Source organism: Ranitomeya imitator, chromosome 6 (genome assembly GCF_032444005.1).
Source record: "Ranitomeya imitator isolate aRanImi1 chromosome 6, aRanImi1.pri, whole genome shotgun sequence".
Taxonomy (NCBI): Eukaryota; Metazoa; Chordata; class Amphibia; order Anura; family Dendrobatidae; genus Ranitomeya; species Ranitomeya imitator.
In genome coordinates this window covers 37,308,200-37,327,900 of record NC_091287.1, presented here as the reverse complement: position 1 = coordinate 37,327,900, position 19,701 = coordinate 37,308,200, and the positions used below count along the sequence as shown (strand labels likewise).

Sequence of the window (19,701 nt, the reverse complement as noted above, 5' to 3'; positions counted from 1 at the left end):
GCCTATAATTTCCAGGTTCACTTTTAGAGCCCTTTTTGAATATTGGCACCACATTTGCTATGCGCCAGTCCTGCGGAACAGACCCTGTCGCTATAGAGTCCCTAAAAATAAGAAATAATGGTTTATCTATTACATTACTTAGTTACCTTAGTACTCGTGGGTGTATGCCATCCGGACCCGGAGATTTATCTATTTTAATCTTATTTAGCCGGTTTCGCACCTCTTCTTGGGTTAGATTGGTGACCCTTAATATAGGGTTTTCATTGTTTCTTGGGATTTCACCTAGCATTTCATTTTCCACCGTGAATACCGTGGAGAAGAAGGTGTTTAATATGTTAGCTTTTTCCTCGTCATCTACAACCATTCTTTCCTCACTATTTTTTAAGGGGCCTACATTTTCAGTTTTTATTCTTTTACTATTGATATAGTTGAAGAACAGTTTGGGATTAGTTTTACTCTCCTTAGCAATGTGCTTCTCTGTTTCCTTTTTGGCAGCTTTAATTAGTTTTTTAGATAAAGTATTTTTCTCCCTATAGTTTTTTAGAGCTTCAATGGTGCCATCCTGCTTTAGTAGTGCAAATGCTTTCTTTTTACTGTTAATTGCCTGTCTTACTTCTTTGTTTAGCCACATTGGGTTTTTCCTATTTCTAGTCCTTTTATTCCCACAAGGTATAAACCGCTTACACTGCCTATTTAGGATGTTCTTAAACATTTCCCATTTATTATCTGTATTCTCATTTCTGAGGATATTGTCCCAGTCTACCAGATTAAGGGCATCTCTAAGCTGTTCAAACTTTGCCTTCCTAAAGTTCAATGTTTTTGTGACTCCCTGACAAGTCCCCCTAGTGAAAGACAGGTGAAACTGCACAATATTGTGGTCGCTATTTCCTAAATGCCCAACCACCTGCAGATTTGTTATTCTGTCAGGTCTATTAGATAGTATTAGGTCTAAAAGTGCTGCTCCTCTGGTTGGATTCTGCACCAATTGTGAAAGATAATTTTTCTTGGTTATTAGCAGAAACCTGTTGCCTTTATGGGTTTCACAGGTTTCTGTTTCCCAGTTAATATCCGGGTAGTTAAAGTCCCCCATAACCAGGACCTCATTATGGGTTGCAGCTTCATCTATCTGCTTTAGAAGTAGACTTTCCATGCTTTCTGTTATATTTGGGGGTTTGTAACAGACCCCAATGAGAATTTTGTTACCATTTTTCCCTCCATGAATTTCAACCCATATGGACTCGACATCTTCATTCCCTTCGCTAATATCCTCCCTTAAAGTGGACTTTAGACAAGATTTTACATAGAGACAAACCCCTCCTCCTCTCCGATTTTTACGATCCTTTCTAAACAGACTGTAACCCTGTAAGTTAACTGCCCAGTCATAGCTTTCATCTAACCATGTCTCGGTTATTCCCACTATGTCAAAGTTACCTGTAGATATTTCTGCTTCTAGTTCTTCCATCTTGTTTGTCAGGCTTCTGGCGTTTGCGAGCATGCAGTTTAGAGGATTTTGTTTTGTTCCAATCTCCTCACTGTGGATTGTTTTAGAAATGTTCTTACCTCCCTTCTGAGTATGTTTTCCTGGGTCGTCTTTGTACGAGTCTAATGTTTTTCTTCCCGTCCCCTCTTCTTCTAGTTTAACGCCCTCCTGATGAGTGTAGCGAGTCTTCTGGCGAATGTGTGTTTCCCAGGTTTGTTGAGGTGTAGTCCGTCTCTGGCGAGGAGTCCATCATACCAGTAATTCACACCGTGGTCCAGGAATCCAAATCCTTGTTGTCTGCACCATCGTCTTAGCCAGTTGTTTGCATCAAGGATCCTGTTCCATCTCCTGGTGCCATGCCCGTCTACTGGAAGGATAGAAGAAAAAACTACCTGTGCATCCAGTTCCTTTACTTTCTTCCCCAACTCTTCAAAGTCTTTGCAGATTGTCGGTAGGTCCTTCCTTGCCGTGTCATTGGTGCCAACATGTATCAGAAGAAATGGGTGGACGTCCTTGGAGTTGAAGAGCTTTGGTATCCTATCGGTCACATCCTTGATCATCGCACCTGGAAGGCAGCATACTTCTCTTGCAGTTATGTCCGGTCTGCAGATGGCTGCTTCTGTGCCTCTCAGTAGTGAGTCTCCCACCACCACCACTCTTCGTTGCTTCTTGGCTGTACTTTTTGCTGTCACTTGTTGCTGTGTGCCCTTTTCTTTTTTGCTTGCTGGTATTGCTTCATTCTTAGGTGTGCCATCTTCATCCTCTACAAAGATTTGATATCGGTTCTTCAGTTGTGTGGTTGGTGATTTCTCCATGGTCTTCTTGCTTCTTTTGGTCACATGCTTCCACTCATCTGCTTTTGGAGGTTCTCTGACACTTTTTTCACCTTCTGTGACCAGTAGAGATGCTTCTGTTCTGTCTAGAAAGTCTTCATTCTCTTTGATGAGTTTCAAAGTTGCTATTCTTTCTTCCAGACCCCGCACCTTTTCTTCTAAAAGGGCCACTAGTCTACACTTCTGACAGGTGAAATTGGATTCTTCTTCTGGTCGATCTGTGAACATGTAGCACATGCTGCAGCTCACCATGTAGGTTGTCACATCTGCCATGTTGCTCCTAGATCCTGCTGACTTGCTGTGTGTTTTCCTTCTTGTGTAATCTACTCAGCCAAGCTCTCTTGCAATAATGTCCTACAGGCACGCGGTTTGGTGATGCTTTCGAAGCAGCTGGTCCCGGCTGTACCCAACGATCTTCTAGCTTAGGGAGACTTCGCTTCTCCCAGAAGGCACCTGGAATATGCAAATTAGCCTCCTGAAGCTTGAATCCCTGGTTTGGTGATGCTTTCGAAGCAGCTGGTCCCGGCTGTACCCAACGATCTTCTAGCTTAGGGAGACTTCGCTTCTCCCAGAAGGCACCTGGAATATGCAAATTAGCCTCCTGAAGCTTGAATCCCTGGTGATACTCTATAAACTGTTCCCCGGCGTTTGACATACATTTACATCACCCAGTAAGGGCTCGAGCAGTAGAATATGCCTCTTAGCAGCAGCGACTGGAGCAGCTCCCATCGCTTATGTCGAATGCCTTTAGATTCCGCTGTCGGTCAGACCACAGCATTTATGGCTTACGATAGGTGCTGTCGAAACGGTGCGCCAACCCATCTACCATGTTACATGATCGCAGTGTGCTGATGGATTGCCATGGTAGTTAGGGGCCCACATGGCTTAGATTGTAGGTGCATGCTCCCTAAAGAGAAATGTTTAAAAAAAAAAAAATCTTTTCCCACAAAGAAATACAAAAATTAACCATAAATTGGGTATGCCTTGTCTATAGAAGTGCAATCCCGAATATCAAATCATTTAATCTACACTATGAACACCAGAAAAAAAAACAAATAACCAGAATTCTCATTTTCAGTTGCTGCATGTCGCCCCCAAAAAATGCATTAGCAACTGATCAAAACATTGTATATATCCCAAAATAGCACCAATAAAAATATCCGCTCACAACAAAAAAAAAAATCTTTGCACAGCTGCATCGATGGGAAAAAAAAAAGCCAAAACGTACTAATTGCAGTAAATGGTGACAACAATAAAAACCGGAAATTTGTAAATAAAAAATAAAAACCTTATGCCAAACTGTTCTTGTATATGGGAAAAAAAGATGGTCCCATGGGAGTACAAAGTTTGCAGCACCCACAAGTGGTTGGGTAATTAAAAACGGCCAGGCACGAGGATAAACCATATAAATGCTACTGTCAGATATTGACAGCAGCATCTAAATGTTTAATAGCAGTGATTTGTGCCTGTTCTACGCATCCGACACTAGATGCATCCGTACATCATATGGAAAGGAAATGCACTCGTTTGGAAACATGTTTTTTCTACGTAAAAAGTAGGTCTATCCTCAATATGTGATTTGCAGAAGTCCAAGCTCTAGTACCGCACGATCAGCAGAATCTGTGTTGCTGTGTCTGGTTCTGTATCTATGGCACAGGGCCATACTTGTATAACTCGGTGATGGCTCAGGTTCAGAAGCTGTGCTCATGTTATCACCCCCATAAATCCACTGTAATCCAAGTCTTCCTTATACAGTAGCGACTGGAATCGGCAATACTTCTGCTCACGGGTGTTTAACCCAGCAGTTTCCATGACAGCCCGCTGTCATGACTAAATTAATTAACTACTAATGCATTGAAGTTCCGAGCTAATTGTTCTCTCAAATGATATACGCTGCTCGATATTGAAATGGCAACACCAAGAAGAAAAAGTCATGTAATTATGGAAATCACAGGATGGAGACATGTTACTCTTATGTAAATGATGAAAAACCAGAAACAAAAAAAATCAGTGAAATGCTGAGCTGTTCATGTAACTGAAATGAAGACTACAGCGGTCTTGGCTATTGTAGATTATGGCACCCCACACAATAATTTCAGGAGGAGGATTAGGGTGATGTTCTCTTGTGAAGGTCTTTTCGAGGCTTGGCCAACGTGGTTTGGTCAGATTTGAAGAATGGAACATGGTGATCCATTGTGTACTGCAAATTAAATTGGACTTCACATACCAAACCAAAGGAGGCAAACATTGTCTACACAAACCATCAAAAAGATGTCTGAATGACTTTGGGCTACGAGACAGATTTCCATCACCAAACCAAAGGCGGCAAACATTGTCTACACAAACCATCAAAAAGATGTCTGAATGACCTTGGGCTACGAGACAGATTTCCATGACTGACCTCACACCACCACTCTCGATGGCTATCATGGTGTAGAGCAAGACTGCAGTGGAAGCTGGAATGGAGGTCTGTTCTCATCAACGATGAGTCTTACTTACCGGAGATTGGGCTGGAGAACACACGGGCAACACCACGAAGAGGCCTTCACAAGGGAACATCATACCAGTCCTTCTTCCAGGATTATGGTGTGGGGTGGCATAATATATGCTTGTCTTCAATCCCCGAAAAGATCGGTGTTACAGTAAGTGGTGGAATCAGTGGTATGGCAATTTCACTAGTGTCCCAGGACGTGTTTTTCAACACATCAATGAGAGGACGTGCAAACATGTATTGTAGCGTCTCCAGCTTTGTCTCCCATGAACAACATATGGGATGACATTTAGTTGGCAATTACACAAGAAGCTGCCAGCAGTGGATCTTGTTGATTTGTGTCGTGCCCAAGTGTAGTCAGCACGGCAGAACATTAATAACCTCATAGATGCCAGTATAGGTGTGTAAGTGCTCATACGAGATAATAAACATGTTTTGAGAACTTTGGTTTCATATTTGCATATCAGTAAAATTCATATCCTTGCTGTGATTTCCAGAATTACATGATTTTTCTTTCTTGTTGTAATTTAATAGTTGAGGAGTGTTTGTACTACTCAACTCAATTTTACGTTCATAAAGAGAATAAACCAAAAAACAAAAATTAAGCGCTAATAGAAATCACTAGTACTAAATAAAAAGGAGAAAAATTATCACCAAAACCTATCAAACATAAAAATATAGTCATGGCCGAAAGTGTTGGCACTCTTGAAATTGTTCTAGAAAATGAAGCATTTTTCCCAGAAAATTATTGCAATTACACGTTTTGTTATACACCTGTTTTGTTTCCTTTTGTGTGTATTGGAACAACACAAAAATCGGAGAACAAAAGGTAAATTGGACATAATTTCACACAAAACCCCAAAAATGGGATGGACAAAATAGTGGGTAAACAACTTTGTTTCAACTATGTGATGGTCATTCAAACTCACCCATGGCAAGTAACAGGTGTGGGTAATATGAAAATCACACCTGAAACCAGATAAGGGGAGAAGTTGCCTCAATCTTTACATTGTGTGTGTGTGTGCCACACTAAGCATGGAGAACAGAAAGAAGAGAATAGAACTGTCTGAGGACTTTTTCAACAATTTTATTTCTTAAGGTTACATGTCCATCTCCAGAGATCTTGATGTTTTTGTTTTTTTTTTACCACAGAGCGCAGCATAATCAAAAAGTTTGCAACCCATGGCACTGTAGCTAATCTTCCTGGATGTGGATGGCAGAAAAAAAATTGATGAAAGGTTGCAACGCAGGATAGTCTGGATGGTGAATAAGCACTCCCAATCAGGTTTCAACAAAATTCAAGCTGTCCTGCAGGCTCAGGGTGCATCAGTGTCAGCGTAAACTATCTGTTGATATTTGAATTAAATGAAACACTTTGGCACGAGAAAAAGGAGGACGCCACTGCTGACACAGACATAAAAAGCTAGACTGCAGTTTACCAAAATGTACCTGAGTAAACCAAAATCCTTCTGGGAAAGCATCTTGAGGACAGTTGGACAAAGATAAAGCTTTTCGGTAAAGCACATCATTTTACAGTTTACTGAAAATAGAATGAGGCAAACAAAGAAAAGAACACAGTACCTACAGTCAAATATGGTGGAGGTTCAAAGATGTTTTGGAGTTGTTTTGCTGCCTTTGGCACTGGGTGCCTTAGTCATGTGCAAGGATCATGAAATCTGCAACCCAAAATTCTTTGGTAGTGTCAGTGTTGTGCCCAATGTCAGACAGCTGGGTTTGCATCCTAGGTCATGGGTCTTCCAGCAGGACAATGACCCCAAACATACTTCAAGAAGCTTCCAGATATGGATGGAAACAAAGAGCTGGAGAGTTCTGAAGTGGCAGCAATGAGTCTGGATCTAAATTCCATTGATCACCTGTGGAGAGATCTTAATTGCTGTTGGGAGAAGGCGCCTTCAAATATAAGAGACCCGGAGCAGTTTACAAAAGAAGAAGTGACCCAAAATTCCAGCTGAGAGGTGTAAGAACCTTGTTAATGATTATAAGAAGCGATTGATTGCAGTTATTTATTTCAAAGGGTGTGCAACCGAATATTAAGCTGAAGGCGCCAACAATTCTGTCCTGCACATTTTTGGGTGTTTTTGTGTGAAATTATGTCCAATTTGACATTTTTCCTGTTTTTTTTGTGTTGTTAAAATACAAACAAAGGAAATAAACGTGTACAACAAAACCGTTGTAAATGCAATAAATTTCTGGGAAAAATACTTCATTTTCTGGAACAAATTAAAAGGTGTCAACACTTTCTGCCATGACTGTATATATTTGGCTATTGCGGTAATCGTAACACCCCGATGAGCATTATTGAAATGCTTTAAAAAAAAAAAACTAACGTAAAGGTGCAAAAAAAATCTTATACAGCATAGGTGAAAGAACAAAAAACTAGACAAAATATTTAATGTTATAATTGACATTAAAACAATTTTTTATATTTCTTTAACTTAAAATGGTTTGTCCACCATGAATGTTTGATGAGTACCCACACTTAAAACACTTGAGATGCCATAGCATAGAGAGGGGAGTTTTTTTTGGTGGGGGGTCTGGTGGTGAGACAATTGCCGATCACTAAAGCAGAAGCGAGGAGTTGTGTCTCGTGTTGCAAGTCCTGTTAGTTTTTACCGGAGTCCCTACAGCTGGTCGGTGGAGATGCCAGTTCCCTACAAATCTGACCCTAAACAATCGTCATTAATTTTATGGTCTTGGAAACCACTTGATCAACTACAAAAGTAAACCTGAGCAGAGCGGTCCTTCCAAGAGTTGGGTAACCGGGGATAGAGGATGGCAAATAAGTGGCCGCTACACACCTTTATCTGTGCTAATCTCTCCAGCACTTTTGATTGTTTATTATCCACAGAACTTTCCGTACAGTTCAGATTTGTAAGTATACAACCTGTAAGTACATCAGGGCTCCCTTATTCCTAACATTAAAAGCCATGACCTATTCAAAGGATATGTAATAACCTGCAAACTAATCTAATCATAGGGACCCTCACCGATCTCTAAAAGAGGGCTCTAAAATGCCCGCCACCTCTTCATTCATTCCCCATGGAACCCCCAGAAAAAGCTAAGTGCTGTACATGGAACCATCAAAATAAGCAGAGTGCTGTACATGGAACCACCAGAATAAGCCGAGTGCTGTACATGGAACCCCCAGAATAAGTCGAGTGCTGTACATGGAACCACCAGAATAAGCCGAGTGCTGTACATGGAACCACTAGAATAAGCCGAGTGCTGTACATGGAACCCCCAGAATAAGCTGATTGCTGTACATGGAACCCCCAGAATAAGCCGAATGCTGTACATGGAACCCCCAGAATAAGCTGAGTGCTGTACATGGAACCACCAGAATAAGCCAAGTGCTGTACATGGAACCCCCTGAATAAGGTGAGTGTTGTACATGGAACCCCCAGAATAAGCTGAGTGTTGTACATGGAACCCCCAGAATAAGCCGAGTGCTGTACATGGAACCACCAGAATAAGCCGAGTGCTGTACATGGAACCCCCAGAATAAGCCGAGTGCTGTACATGGAACCACCAGAATAAGCCGAGTGCTGTACATGGAACCACCAGAATAAGCCGAGTGCTGTACATGGAGCCCCCAGAATAAGCCGATTGCTGTACATGGAACCCCCAGAATAAGCTGACTGCTGTACATGGAACCCCCAGAATAAGCTGAGTGCTGTACATGGAACCACCAGAATAAGGTGAGTGTTGTACATGGAACCCACAGAAGAAGCCAAGTGCTGTACATAGAATAAGCAGAGTGCTGTACATGGAACCACTAGAATAAGCCGAGTCCTGTACTCCCCTATCTCTAACAGTCTCAGAGAATGAATGAAGCGGCAGCACATACTCATATTCACTACTCCATTCCGATCTAAGTTCTCCGGATCAGTGGTCCCACGTATTTGAAAATTATCACCTATCCTTTTAATGGTGAAAGCCTTGGACAACATGGTGACTCTGTCCACATCACATGGAGATCGCAATATTAATAGCGACATCTCCAGTAATGAGTTGGAATGCAGCGGCGGCGTTGCTACACATCACATAATCGATCTGCTACACAGCATGCAACTTTACCTGTGTAAACGTCAATCTCAGCCCCGTGTGACCCGCATGTGACATGTTTGCATTTTTTATACAGTCTAATGGGGATTGCAGGTCCTGTGTCCTGTACGATTTGCAGACATAACACGCCAAATAGAAACAAGCTTAAGACAAATTTTACACCTTTTTGGTCACACATCAAGTATGTAACTCAAAGTTGCTGTCCTGGCCTAGATGAAACGATCACTCCAGCTCTCTGCGTACATCATCCGATTTCTAATTGGGGGAGCAGAAGGTGGGCTATTTTGACTTGGGTGCTTATGTAAAGCAGACAGCCCCTTTAAATGAGATTTGACATACAAATATTGCCATATATTACAAGGTATTCTGACATAAGACCATGCACACAGCAGAGGTTTATACACATAGCATAAATCAATAGTACAAGCAAATATAAGAAACTTTGTAATGTATCAGGGAATCTGCTTTTCCCCACTTAGGAGCCACTTCAGCTCCTGCCTCCTTAACTCTTCATTCACTCAGAAGTATTGCTAAAATCTGTCTGGTTCAAGGCAACATGGAGTTCCGGGTCTATGAGGGATCAGGTTAGAGCCTATTAATGTCTATGGATAGGAGAGAAATTGAGAGAGAGGCTGCTGCTTTCTAGTAAGTGTTTTACCTCTCTACGGTGCTGAATTCACAGCTACACTGCTCAGTACTGCTGTAGAATGCCCCCCCCCCTGCTGCCACTCCTGAACATGTGCTACATAGAGGCAGGAGAGCAGGAATCCTTTATTTCTGTGTACGTATGGAAACTAGTATCAACCCAGTAGCTCAGAGACAACTGAAAATTAGAAAAAGCGTCCGCAAAGGGGAAAACTAATGAAAAAAAATGAAAGATACTAGTAATATAATGGTCAGCTATATTCCTAACATACACACAAATGACCGATTATTCTCAAAAACCACCTGAAACAGCAGGTACCCTTTAAATAGTAGGCTTATGTATTTAGGGTCCCACAAACATTTATGGGTGCGGTATTATGGCTTGGAGGTTGTACTGAGCAGCATTACAATCGGCACCATATATAACACTCGTGTTTATATAGTGAAGCACAAATCACTTACGTTTGGTTTAGATTTCTCTCCTGGTTCAATGAGATATGTCTGATTCCCGTCACAGAACATCCCACTAGGAAAAAAATAAAGAAAGTTACCTGCAAGGCCCTGCGCACACACTGCGGATTTTTGTTGAAAAATCTGCGGCCCACATCTGGAAATAAGGTATAGTGCAAAATATGTGAACATATACTAGACTAGACAAGATTAGACTAGACTGAATGGTGGCTGCGTGCAGACTAAGTTTTTTTGAGTAGTTTTTTTTGCAGCAGATCCACTTCCACAAAAGTCACCTAAAAATGCTTGAAAGACTCTACTGATTTCAATGGGAATCTTTTTATTGTTTTTCTTTTTCACTTTAGGTTTTGAAAAAACACGTGGTGGAAAAAAAAAGTGAGTGCCACATCTCAGAATCAGCTCCCGATGGAATCCGCTTTAGGCCTGTCCCACACGTCCAGATAATTCCGGTACCAGAGTTATCCATGTCCGTGTGTCTGTGTGCTTACCTGGCACATCAGTGTGGCACACGTGCGGCAGCCGTGTGCCGCCCGTGTGCTGACTGGGTACACACGCACCGTGCAGGAGACAGCCCTAGAGTTAAGCACTGTCCCCTGCTTTGGGTGCTGAATCCAGAATTCATTCCTTCTTTCCAGCAAACCCTGCTGGAGAGAAGAAATGAATGGGGCTTCAGCACCACAAGCTGGGGGGACAGCGCTTACTGTAGCGGCACGTGTTTTACACAGACCCATTGACTTTAATGGGTCCGTGTGATCCGTGCGTTCCCACAAACACTGACATGTCTCCGTGTTTTCCAAACGGACACACGGTCTGTGAAAACACGCTGACGTGTGCAGAGACACATTGATTTTAATGTGTCTACGTGAGTCAGTGTCTCCGGTACGTGAGGAAACTGTCACCACACATACCGGAGCCACTGACGTGTGAAACCGGCCTTAGGCAATGTCCAATAAAAAAAAGCTGCAAAAAAAGAACAAAGATTCAAACACTCTTCAAAACATCTTTAGGAAAGGAAAAAAATCCCCCCAAAAAGAAAAGTTTCCTAGTTTTCAGATTAAAAAAAAAAAAAACAACAACTTGTTTTTGATCACCTCACAAAATCTCTTTTTTTTGAAGAGGTCGAAAACGACAAATTTTCCAGTGGACAGCCTTCAGGAAATGCGCTTTATTTGGGCAGTTTTTGAAGGAGTTTTTCTGAAGCGGTTTTGGAAGAGTTTTTTTTTTCTTAAAGTGTATTTTACAGACTTCTGTTTTCCATCAAGAGCCACTTCAGAGAAGAGAGGTGCACTTTTTTTTTCCCTATCCACAGAATAACAGGGACTCTGGACCTTGATTTTTGTGATCAATGGGGGTCCCAGAGATAAGAATTGCATCTTCCATCCTGTCATAGGCAATAAATTATTTCTACAGGAAAAAAAAGCTTATTTTTCAGCGTTTTATCAGCATTCAAAACTCCCTCTTTGGTAGTAAAGAAGCTGTTTAAAAAAGCAGATTTTGCTGCGATTTTGATTCTTTTTGGCGCGTTTTTACTTCATTTTTGGTGAGTTTTTTTTTCTGCATTTTTTTTAGTGCAGAATATTTGTCTACAGTACACGTTTAATAAAATTAGTTTCCAGGAAAAACGCATAGTTACATTTTGTAAAGCTTTTTTTTTTTTTTTTGCAGAAAAGCAGCAGTTTCTAATTCGGTCAGGAAAAAAAAAAACAATTGTGTGCATGAGATTTCTGAAATCTCACAGCCTTCACTGCTACTGTAAAAAGCAGCTTTTAATTTGCATAAAAACTGCAAAAAAAAACCTCCACTGCAAAACAAAACAATGCTTCAAAATCTGCACAAAAAAACCATTAAAAAAAAGGTGACAACGATAGAAAAATGCAACAACAATGCAATAATCAGAGCAGATTGAATATTGCAGTGACGTTTTATCAAAGAGCGCAATGTATGAATCTACCTCTTAGGCCTCATTCACACTTCCGGTTGTTTTCACATATTGATTTTCATCAGTGTTTCTTTATATACGCACACAATCTGTAATTTTCTCTTACACCCCAATAAAAAAAAGAGAGAAAGAAAAATTTCCAAAGTTTGTCCTTCCCATTACAATGTTAAAAGTGGACCGCACACGGATTGTCCACGGATAGGACCCGTGTGTTGTCCATGATTTTCACGGACCAATATAATTGTACAAGTGATTTTGATCTGTGATTTGGGGCACTATAAAGTATAATAGGCACATAATTTATCTGTTAAAAAAAAAAACATGGATAGGACACATCTGTGAAAAATGGATGTCTGAATTCAACCTAATTTTAGAAGTAAGACGCTCCGGGTCATTTACTGTAAATTGTTATTAATGCTATGATAATACAAAACCAGTAGAGGGCAGCAGAGCTCTATTTTCTTTTTTTTTGCATAAAATTCTGCAAATTGTGTCCAATATTACTATTATTTATTATTATTTATTATTATAGCGCCATTTATTCCATGATGCCCATGATCAGATATCAGGACTTTTGCCATTAGACTGTCTATAAACTACCTTTACCAATACAAGGCCATAAGCGGCGCCTTTGCTAACCAAAAATACCCCAAGATATAATTCAGAAATCCCTGATTTTTCTCATGTTTTGGATCCGAGTTGTGTGTTATTTTTCACCATCAGTAATTTTCATGCATAGCATCTCTGTGCTAATTTTCACCGACCCATACACTTGTGTGCGTGATTTTCATCTGCGACTCGGGTCAAAACCAGACATATCCCCATGAAGCGCGGTGCACAAAAAAACACAGACAAGAAGTTCCCACAATGAGGATTTGGTGCGTTTTTTTCCACTGCGATTATGAAACACGCAGCATGTCAATTTCTGTTTCGGGAAATATAAGTTTCATTTGTGGATTTTCCACATACACTTGAATGAGATGAAGAAAATCAACAAATTTAAAAAAAAAAACTCATATACGATTTTATTGCGTTTCCGCAGCAGGTAATCCGTACATGACTTTATCAAAAAAGTTTTGTCCAAGCGAAGTAACAAGAAATGTCCAAAACAATGTATTTAAGACACGATAGGTCAAAAGGGGGCAAAAAAAACGCTGCTGAAACCACCCCTAACCCCCCTCCCCGATAAAATGCATGTAAAAAAAAAATTTAAAATACTGAAGTAACCTCATTTAGATAATTAGTGGAGAAAATCGGCGACATTAATAACCCATTGTTGGAACTTAGTCTCAGAATACATGCACAAAATGTGGATTTGATGCAGGATTTCCACTACGTTTCTGCATCAAAATCTGCAAGTTAAGTAAATATTTTTTTGGTGAATTTAATTCTATAAATTGTTGGTTTAATGGCGATCATTTCTTCTTGTGGACAGTGGTGCAATGTGAGCGCAAGGAGGCCGAGCAATGGGACAGAGAGGAAGAGGATGGGAACTCTACTGCCACCTATTGGAAGTAGCGATCCTAACGGTTAATACCGTATATACTCGAGTATAAGCCAACCCGAGTATAAGCCGACCCCCCTAATTTTGCCACAAAAAACTGGGAAAACTTAATGACTCGAGTATAAGCCTAGGGTGGGAAATGCAGCAGCTACCGGTAAATTTCAAAAATACAAATGGATACCAATAAAAGTAAAATTAATTGAGACATCAGTAGGTTAAGTGTTTTTGAATATCAATATTGAATCAGGAGCCCCATATAATGCTCCATAAAGTTCATGATGGGCCCCATAAGATGCTCCATACAAAATACGCCCCATATAATGCTCCATAAATGCTGATTATGCCCCATAAGATGCTCCATACAGTCATATGCCCCATATAATGCTCCATAAATGCTGATTATGGCCCCATAAGATTATCCATACAGTCAGATGCCCCATGTAATGCTCCATAAATGCTGATTAGGCCCCATAAGATGCTCCATACAGTCATATGCTCCATGCAATGCTCCATAAATGCTGATTATGGCCCCATAAGATGCTCCATAGACACATTTGCTCCATGTAATACTCCATAAATGCTGATTATGGCCCCATAAGATGCTTCATACAGTCATATGCCCCATGCAATGCTCCATAAATGCTGATTATGGCCCCATAAGATGCTTCATACAGTCATATGCCCCATGCAATGCTCCATAAATGCTGATTATGGCCCCATAAGATGCTCCATACAGTCATTTGCCCCATGTAATGCTCCATAAATGCTGATTAGGCCCCATAAGATGCTCCATACAGTCATATGCCCCATGTAATGCTCCATAAATGCTAATTATGCCCCATAAGATGATCCATAGACACATTTGCCCCATGTAATGCTCCATAAATGCTGATTATACCCCATAAGATGCTCCATAGACACATTTGCCCCATATAATGCTCCATAAATGTTGATTATGCCCCATAAGATGCTCAATACAGTCATATGCCCCATGCAATGCTCCATAAATGCTGATTATGGCCCCATAAGATGCTTCATACAGTCATATGCCCCATGCAATGCTCCATAAATGCTTATTATGGCCCCATAAGATGCTCCATAGACACATTTGCTCCATGTAATCTACTATATAATTGCCTAGAATACTACTTCCTGCAATTTGTGCCAACTTCCTGTCCGGAGCTAATGTCCGGAGCTAATGTCCGAAGATAATGTCCGGAGCTAATGTCCGGAGATAAGTGACGTCAACAGTGTCCAGTGTCTGATTGGTTGCCGCCTGCTGCGAGCGACCAATCAGAAACGTGCCGTACTGTGACACACTCCGCCCGCCATTTTGGTGTGATTTTTGAATTTTTACCTCACAGCAAGTTTCTACTGCGTGGAGGCGGGCCCAGTGACGTTGTTCTTCAAGCTCCTGCCGAATTTCGTCAAAAAAATGATAATTTACCAAAACTATATATATTTAGTTGTGAAGTGGTTCAGTGACATTTTCACACCAATTTTGAACTTTTGTTTGGTGTTTTCTCCATATACTGCCTATTATTCATAGTAACATAGTAACATAGTAACATAGTTATTAAGGCCGAAAAAAGACATTTGTCCATCCAGTTCAGCCTATATTCCATCATAATAAATCCCCAGATCTACGTCCTTCTACAGAACCTAATTGTATGATACAATATTGTTCTGCTTCAGTCAATATTGTTCTGCTTCACTGACTGTTATACTGAGAGACTGCCGTTTATTAACCTCTTCTTTGCCACATTGGGTATATTGCTCTATTATTTGCCACATAAGGACATTGTCCATTATTGCCCAGCAATTTCTCTGCAATATAAACTGCCTATTTATTAATATCTGCATTCCTGCAAAGAACTATTTTTTGCAGCCATTTTTTGTTCTTTCTTACTATTATTTATTAATTGTATTATTCTTACATTTGAATAAATAAAGTATATATGGATTCTAGACTCCCGATTCTTTAGAATCGGGCTGCCATCTAGTACTCCATAAATGCTGATTATGGCCCCATAAGATGCTTCATACAGTCATATGCCCCATGCAATGCTCCATAAATGCTGATTATGGCCCCATAAGATGCTCCATACAGTCATTTACCCCATGTAATGCTCCATAAATGCTGATTATGGCCCCATAAGATGCTCCATAGACACATTTGCTCCATGTAATACTCCATAAATGCTGATTATGGCCCCATAAGATGCTTCATACAGTCATATGCCCCATGTAATGCTCCATAAATGCTGATTATGGCCCCATAAGATGCTCCATACAGTCATTTGCCCCATGTAATGCTCCATAAATGCTGATTATGGCCCCATAACATGCTCCATAGACATATTTGCCCCATGTAATGCTCCATAAATGCTTATTATGGCCCCATAAGATGCTCCATACAGTCATATGCCCCATGCAATGCTCCATAAATGCTTATTATGGCCCCATAAGATGCTCCATAGACACATTTGCTCCATGTAATACTCCATAAATGCTGATTATGGCCCCATAAGATGCTTCATACAGTCATATGCCCCATGCAATGCTCCATAAATGCTGATTATGGCCCCATAAGATGCTCCATACAGTCATTTGCCCCATGTAATGCTCCATAAATGCTGATTATGGCCCCATAAGATGCTCCATAGACACATTTGCTCCATGTAATGCTCCATAAATGCTGATTATGGCCCCATAAGATGCTCCATACAGTCATTTGCCCCATGTAATGCTCCATAAATGCTGATTATGCCCCATAAGATGCTCCATAGACACATTTGCTCCATGTAATGCTCCATAAATGCTGATTATGGCCCCATAAGATGTTCCATACAGACATTTGCCCCATGTAATGCTCCATAAATGCTGATTATGGCCCCATAACATGCTCCATAGACATATTTGCCCCATGTAATGCTCCATAAATGCTGATTATGCCCCATAAGATGCTCCATACAGTCATATGCGCCCCATATGCTGTTGCTGCGATAAAAAAAAAAAATCACATACCTCTCGTCGCTCAGGCTCCTGGCACTTGCTATATTCACCTGCTCCGCATTCTTCCCCAGCTCCCCCCCTATGGGAGTGGAGTCCATATTTATTACTGTAATGGACGGTACCATGTGACCGCTCACTACAGGAAGAAGCTGCGGCAGTGGGGAAGCAGGGTCCGCGCCAGGAGCAGATGAATTTGCTTAGACAGCTGCCACTCCACCTCCCCTGCCGACCACTGGGTATGACTCGAGAATAAGCCGAGATGGGCAATTTCAGCCTAAAAAAATGGGCTGAAATTCTCGGCTTATACTCGAGTATATACGGTATATTTTTCGTGTTTTGTTACCTCAAAACCTGGAATTCCACTGTTGTTTTTTTTGAGGGTTTGTTTCAGTTCATGTAAAGAACATGCCGACAACTGTAAACATGTCCTTTTCTTTTTATTGTGAACCAAACAACAAATATGACAAAATAATTGAAAACTTCAGTGTGCATAACTATTCACCCCCTAAAGTCAGTACTTCGTAGAGCCTTTTGTGGCGATTATAATTGCAAGTCACTTTGGATAAGTCTCTATAAGGTTTCCACATCTTGCCACTGAGATTTTTGCCCATTCCTCAAGGGAAAACTGCTCCAGCTCCTTCAAGTTAGATGGTTTCCTCTGGTGAACAGCAATCTTCAAGTCTGACCACAGATTCTCACTTGGATTTAGGTCTGGGCTTTGTCTAGGCCACTCAAAAACATTTACACGTTTCTCCTTAAACCACTCGAGTGTTGGTGAACCTCTGTTCCAGTCTCAAATCACTGACAAACAGATTTTGCCCAAGAATATCCCTGTATTTTGCACCATCCATCTTCCTCTCGATTGTGACCATTTTCCCTGTCCCCCCTGCTGAAAAATATCCCCACAGCATGATGCTGCCACCACCATGTTTCACTGTGGGGATGTTGTTCTTGGGGTGATGAGCTATGTTGATTTCTCAGCAAACATAGTGATTACCTTGGTGTCCAACAAGTTCATTTTTGGTCTCATCTGACCACAGCACCTTCCTCCATACAGATAGGGAATCTCCCACATGTCTTTTGACAAACTTAAAACGAGCCTTACAAGTTTTATGTGTATGTAAAGGCTTTTTTTGCCCACTATTCCATAAAGGCCAAATCCATGACATGTATGGCTTATTCTGGTCGTATGGACAGATACTCCAGTCTCTGATTGGGAACTCTGCAGCTCCTTCAGGGTTACCTTTGGTGTCTGTGCTGCCTCCCTGATTGATGCCCTCATTGCCCAGGCTGAGTTTTGGTGGGTGCCCTTTCCTGGCAGGTTTGTTGTGGTACAACGCTCTTTCCATTCGATGATAATGGATTTGATAGTGCTCCGGGGATCATCAGGGATTGGGATATTTTTGCATAACCCAACTTTGTCCGTGACTTGTTTGGAGATCTCCTTGGTCTTCTTGGTGTTTGGTTAGTGATGCCTCTACCATCACGGTGTTTGGTTAGTGGTGGATCTTCCATCATGGTGTTTGGTTAGTGGTGCCTCTTCCATCATGGTGTTTGGTTAGTGGTGCCTCTTCCATCATGGTGTTTGGTTAGTGGTGCCTTTTCCATCATGGTGTTTGGTTAGTGGTGCCTGTGTTTGGTTAGTGGTGCCTCTTCCATCATGGTGTTTGGTTAGTGGTGCCTCTTACATCATGGTGTTTGGTTAGTGGTGCCTCTTCCATCATGGTGTTTGGTTAGCGGTGCCTCTTCCATCATGGTGTTTGGTTAGTGGTGCCTCTTCCATCATGGTGTTTGGTTAGTGGTGCCTCTTCCATCATGGCGTTTGGTTAGTGGTGCCTCTTCCATCATGGTGTTTGGTTAGTGGTGCCTCTTCCATCACGGTGTTTGGTCAGTGGTGCCTCTTCCATCATGGTGTTTGGCTAGTGGTACCTCTTCCATCACGGTGTTTGACTAGTGGTACCTCTTCCATCACGGTGTTTGGTTAGTGGTGCCCCTTCCATCATGGTGTTTGGTTAGTGGTGCCTCTTCCATCACGGTGTTTGGTTAGTGGTGCCTCTTCCATCATGGTGTTTGGTTAGTGGTGCCTCTTCCATCACGGTGTTTGGTCAGTGGTGCATCTTCCATCACGGTGTTTGGTCAGTGGTGCCTCTTCCATCATGGTGTTTGGTCAGTGGTGCCTGTTCCATCATGGTGTTTGGTTAGTGGTGCCTCTTGTTAATGGTGTTGCAGCCTCTGTGGCCTTTCAGAAAAGGTAAAGTGTGTATAGTGACAGACATGTGACACTTGATTGCACACAGGGGGACGACATTTTACTAAGCATGGGGCTTATGAAAGTAATTGGTCACACCAAACATTTTTAGGAACTTCAAAGTAAAAGGGGCGAATACATATGCACCTGCCAATTTTTAAATATTTGATCCCATAAATTGAATTTATGCCTATATTTGTCCCACTTCACCAATTTAGACTAGTTAGTGCTGATGCGTCACACACATATCTGATTACAAAAATATTTAATCACAGGTTGTAATGTAACAAAATAGGTAAAAAGAAAAGGAGGTGAATACTTTTGCAAGCCACTGTATTTCATATGGTTCACAAATATGTCACATAGTCGTATAATTTAGTTCATGCAATGTCCAGTTCAGATACTTAAGGTTACTTACTGAAGTCCATGGCAAGTGGACAGAGCCACAAAAGACTTGGGCGCTCCTCGGATTTGGCCCTGATAGTAACAATGTTCTCCTCCCTAAAATATAAGACAAACTTCATTTTAACAGAATTAATAGACAAATAACAATCACATGCAGTACATGCTAATCCCATATATTATCAATCACTTCAGAGCCAGTATATCTTACAGGAGAGATTTCCAAAATGTAAAATTTGTGTAGTTTAGTTATCCCACCCTTTTAACTCATTTTAGTCCCAGCCATTTAAACATTCATGTAATAAAAATGTTATGCTAAATGTTAGAGGCTGGAAAACAATTACACTTTATATTTGCATAACTAGTGATATTCTATTGCACATAAAATGTAGCTACACTTTACACACAAACAGTACTGCTACATTGTACACATAGTACTGTTATACTGCATACATAGTACTGCTATACTGTATACAAAGTACTGGCATAGTGTACACACAAATAGTACTGCTATACTGTACACATAGTACTGCTATACTGCATACATAGTACTGCTATACTGTATACAAAGTACTGGCATACTGTAC

General features: G+C 41.1%; 1 protein-coding gene across 7 annotated transcripts in view; it reads right to left on the bottom strand.

Moving 5' to 3' along the window:
- ADAM22 (ADAM metallopeptidase domain 22) overlaps window positions 1-19,701 on the bottom strand; it is a 274,548-nt gene that overhangs the window by 149,342 nt on the left and 105,505 nt on the right. For all 7 annotated transcript variants that reach the window (XM_069729469.1, XM_069729471.1, XM_069729473.1 and 4 more), the window contains exons 5-6: window positions 19,131-19,213; window positions 9,998-10,061 (exon numbers count right to left, since the gene is read on the bottom strand). In XM_069729469.1, the coding sequence (XP_069585570.1) occupies window positions 9,998-10,061; window positions 19,131-19,213 (147 nt within the window). The remainder of the gene's footprint in view (window positions 1-9,997; window positions 10,062-19,130; window positions 19,214-19,701) is intronic.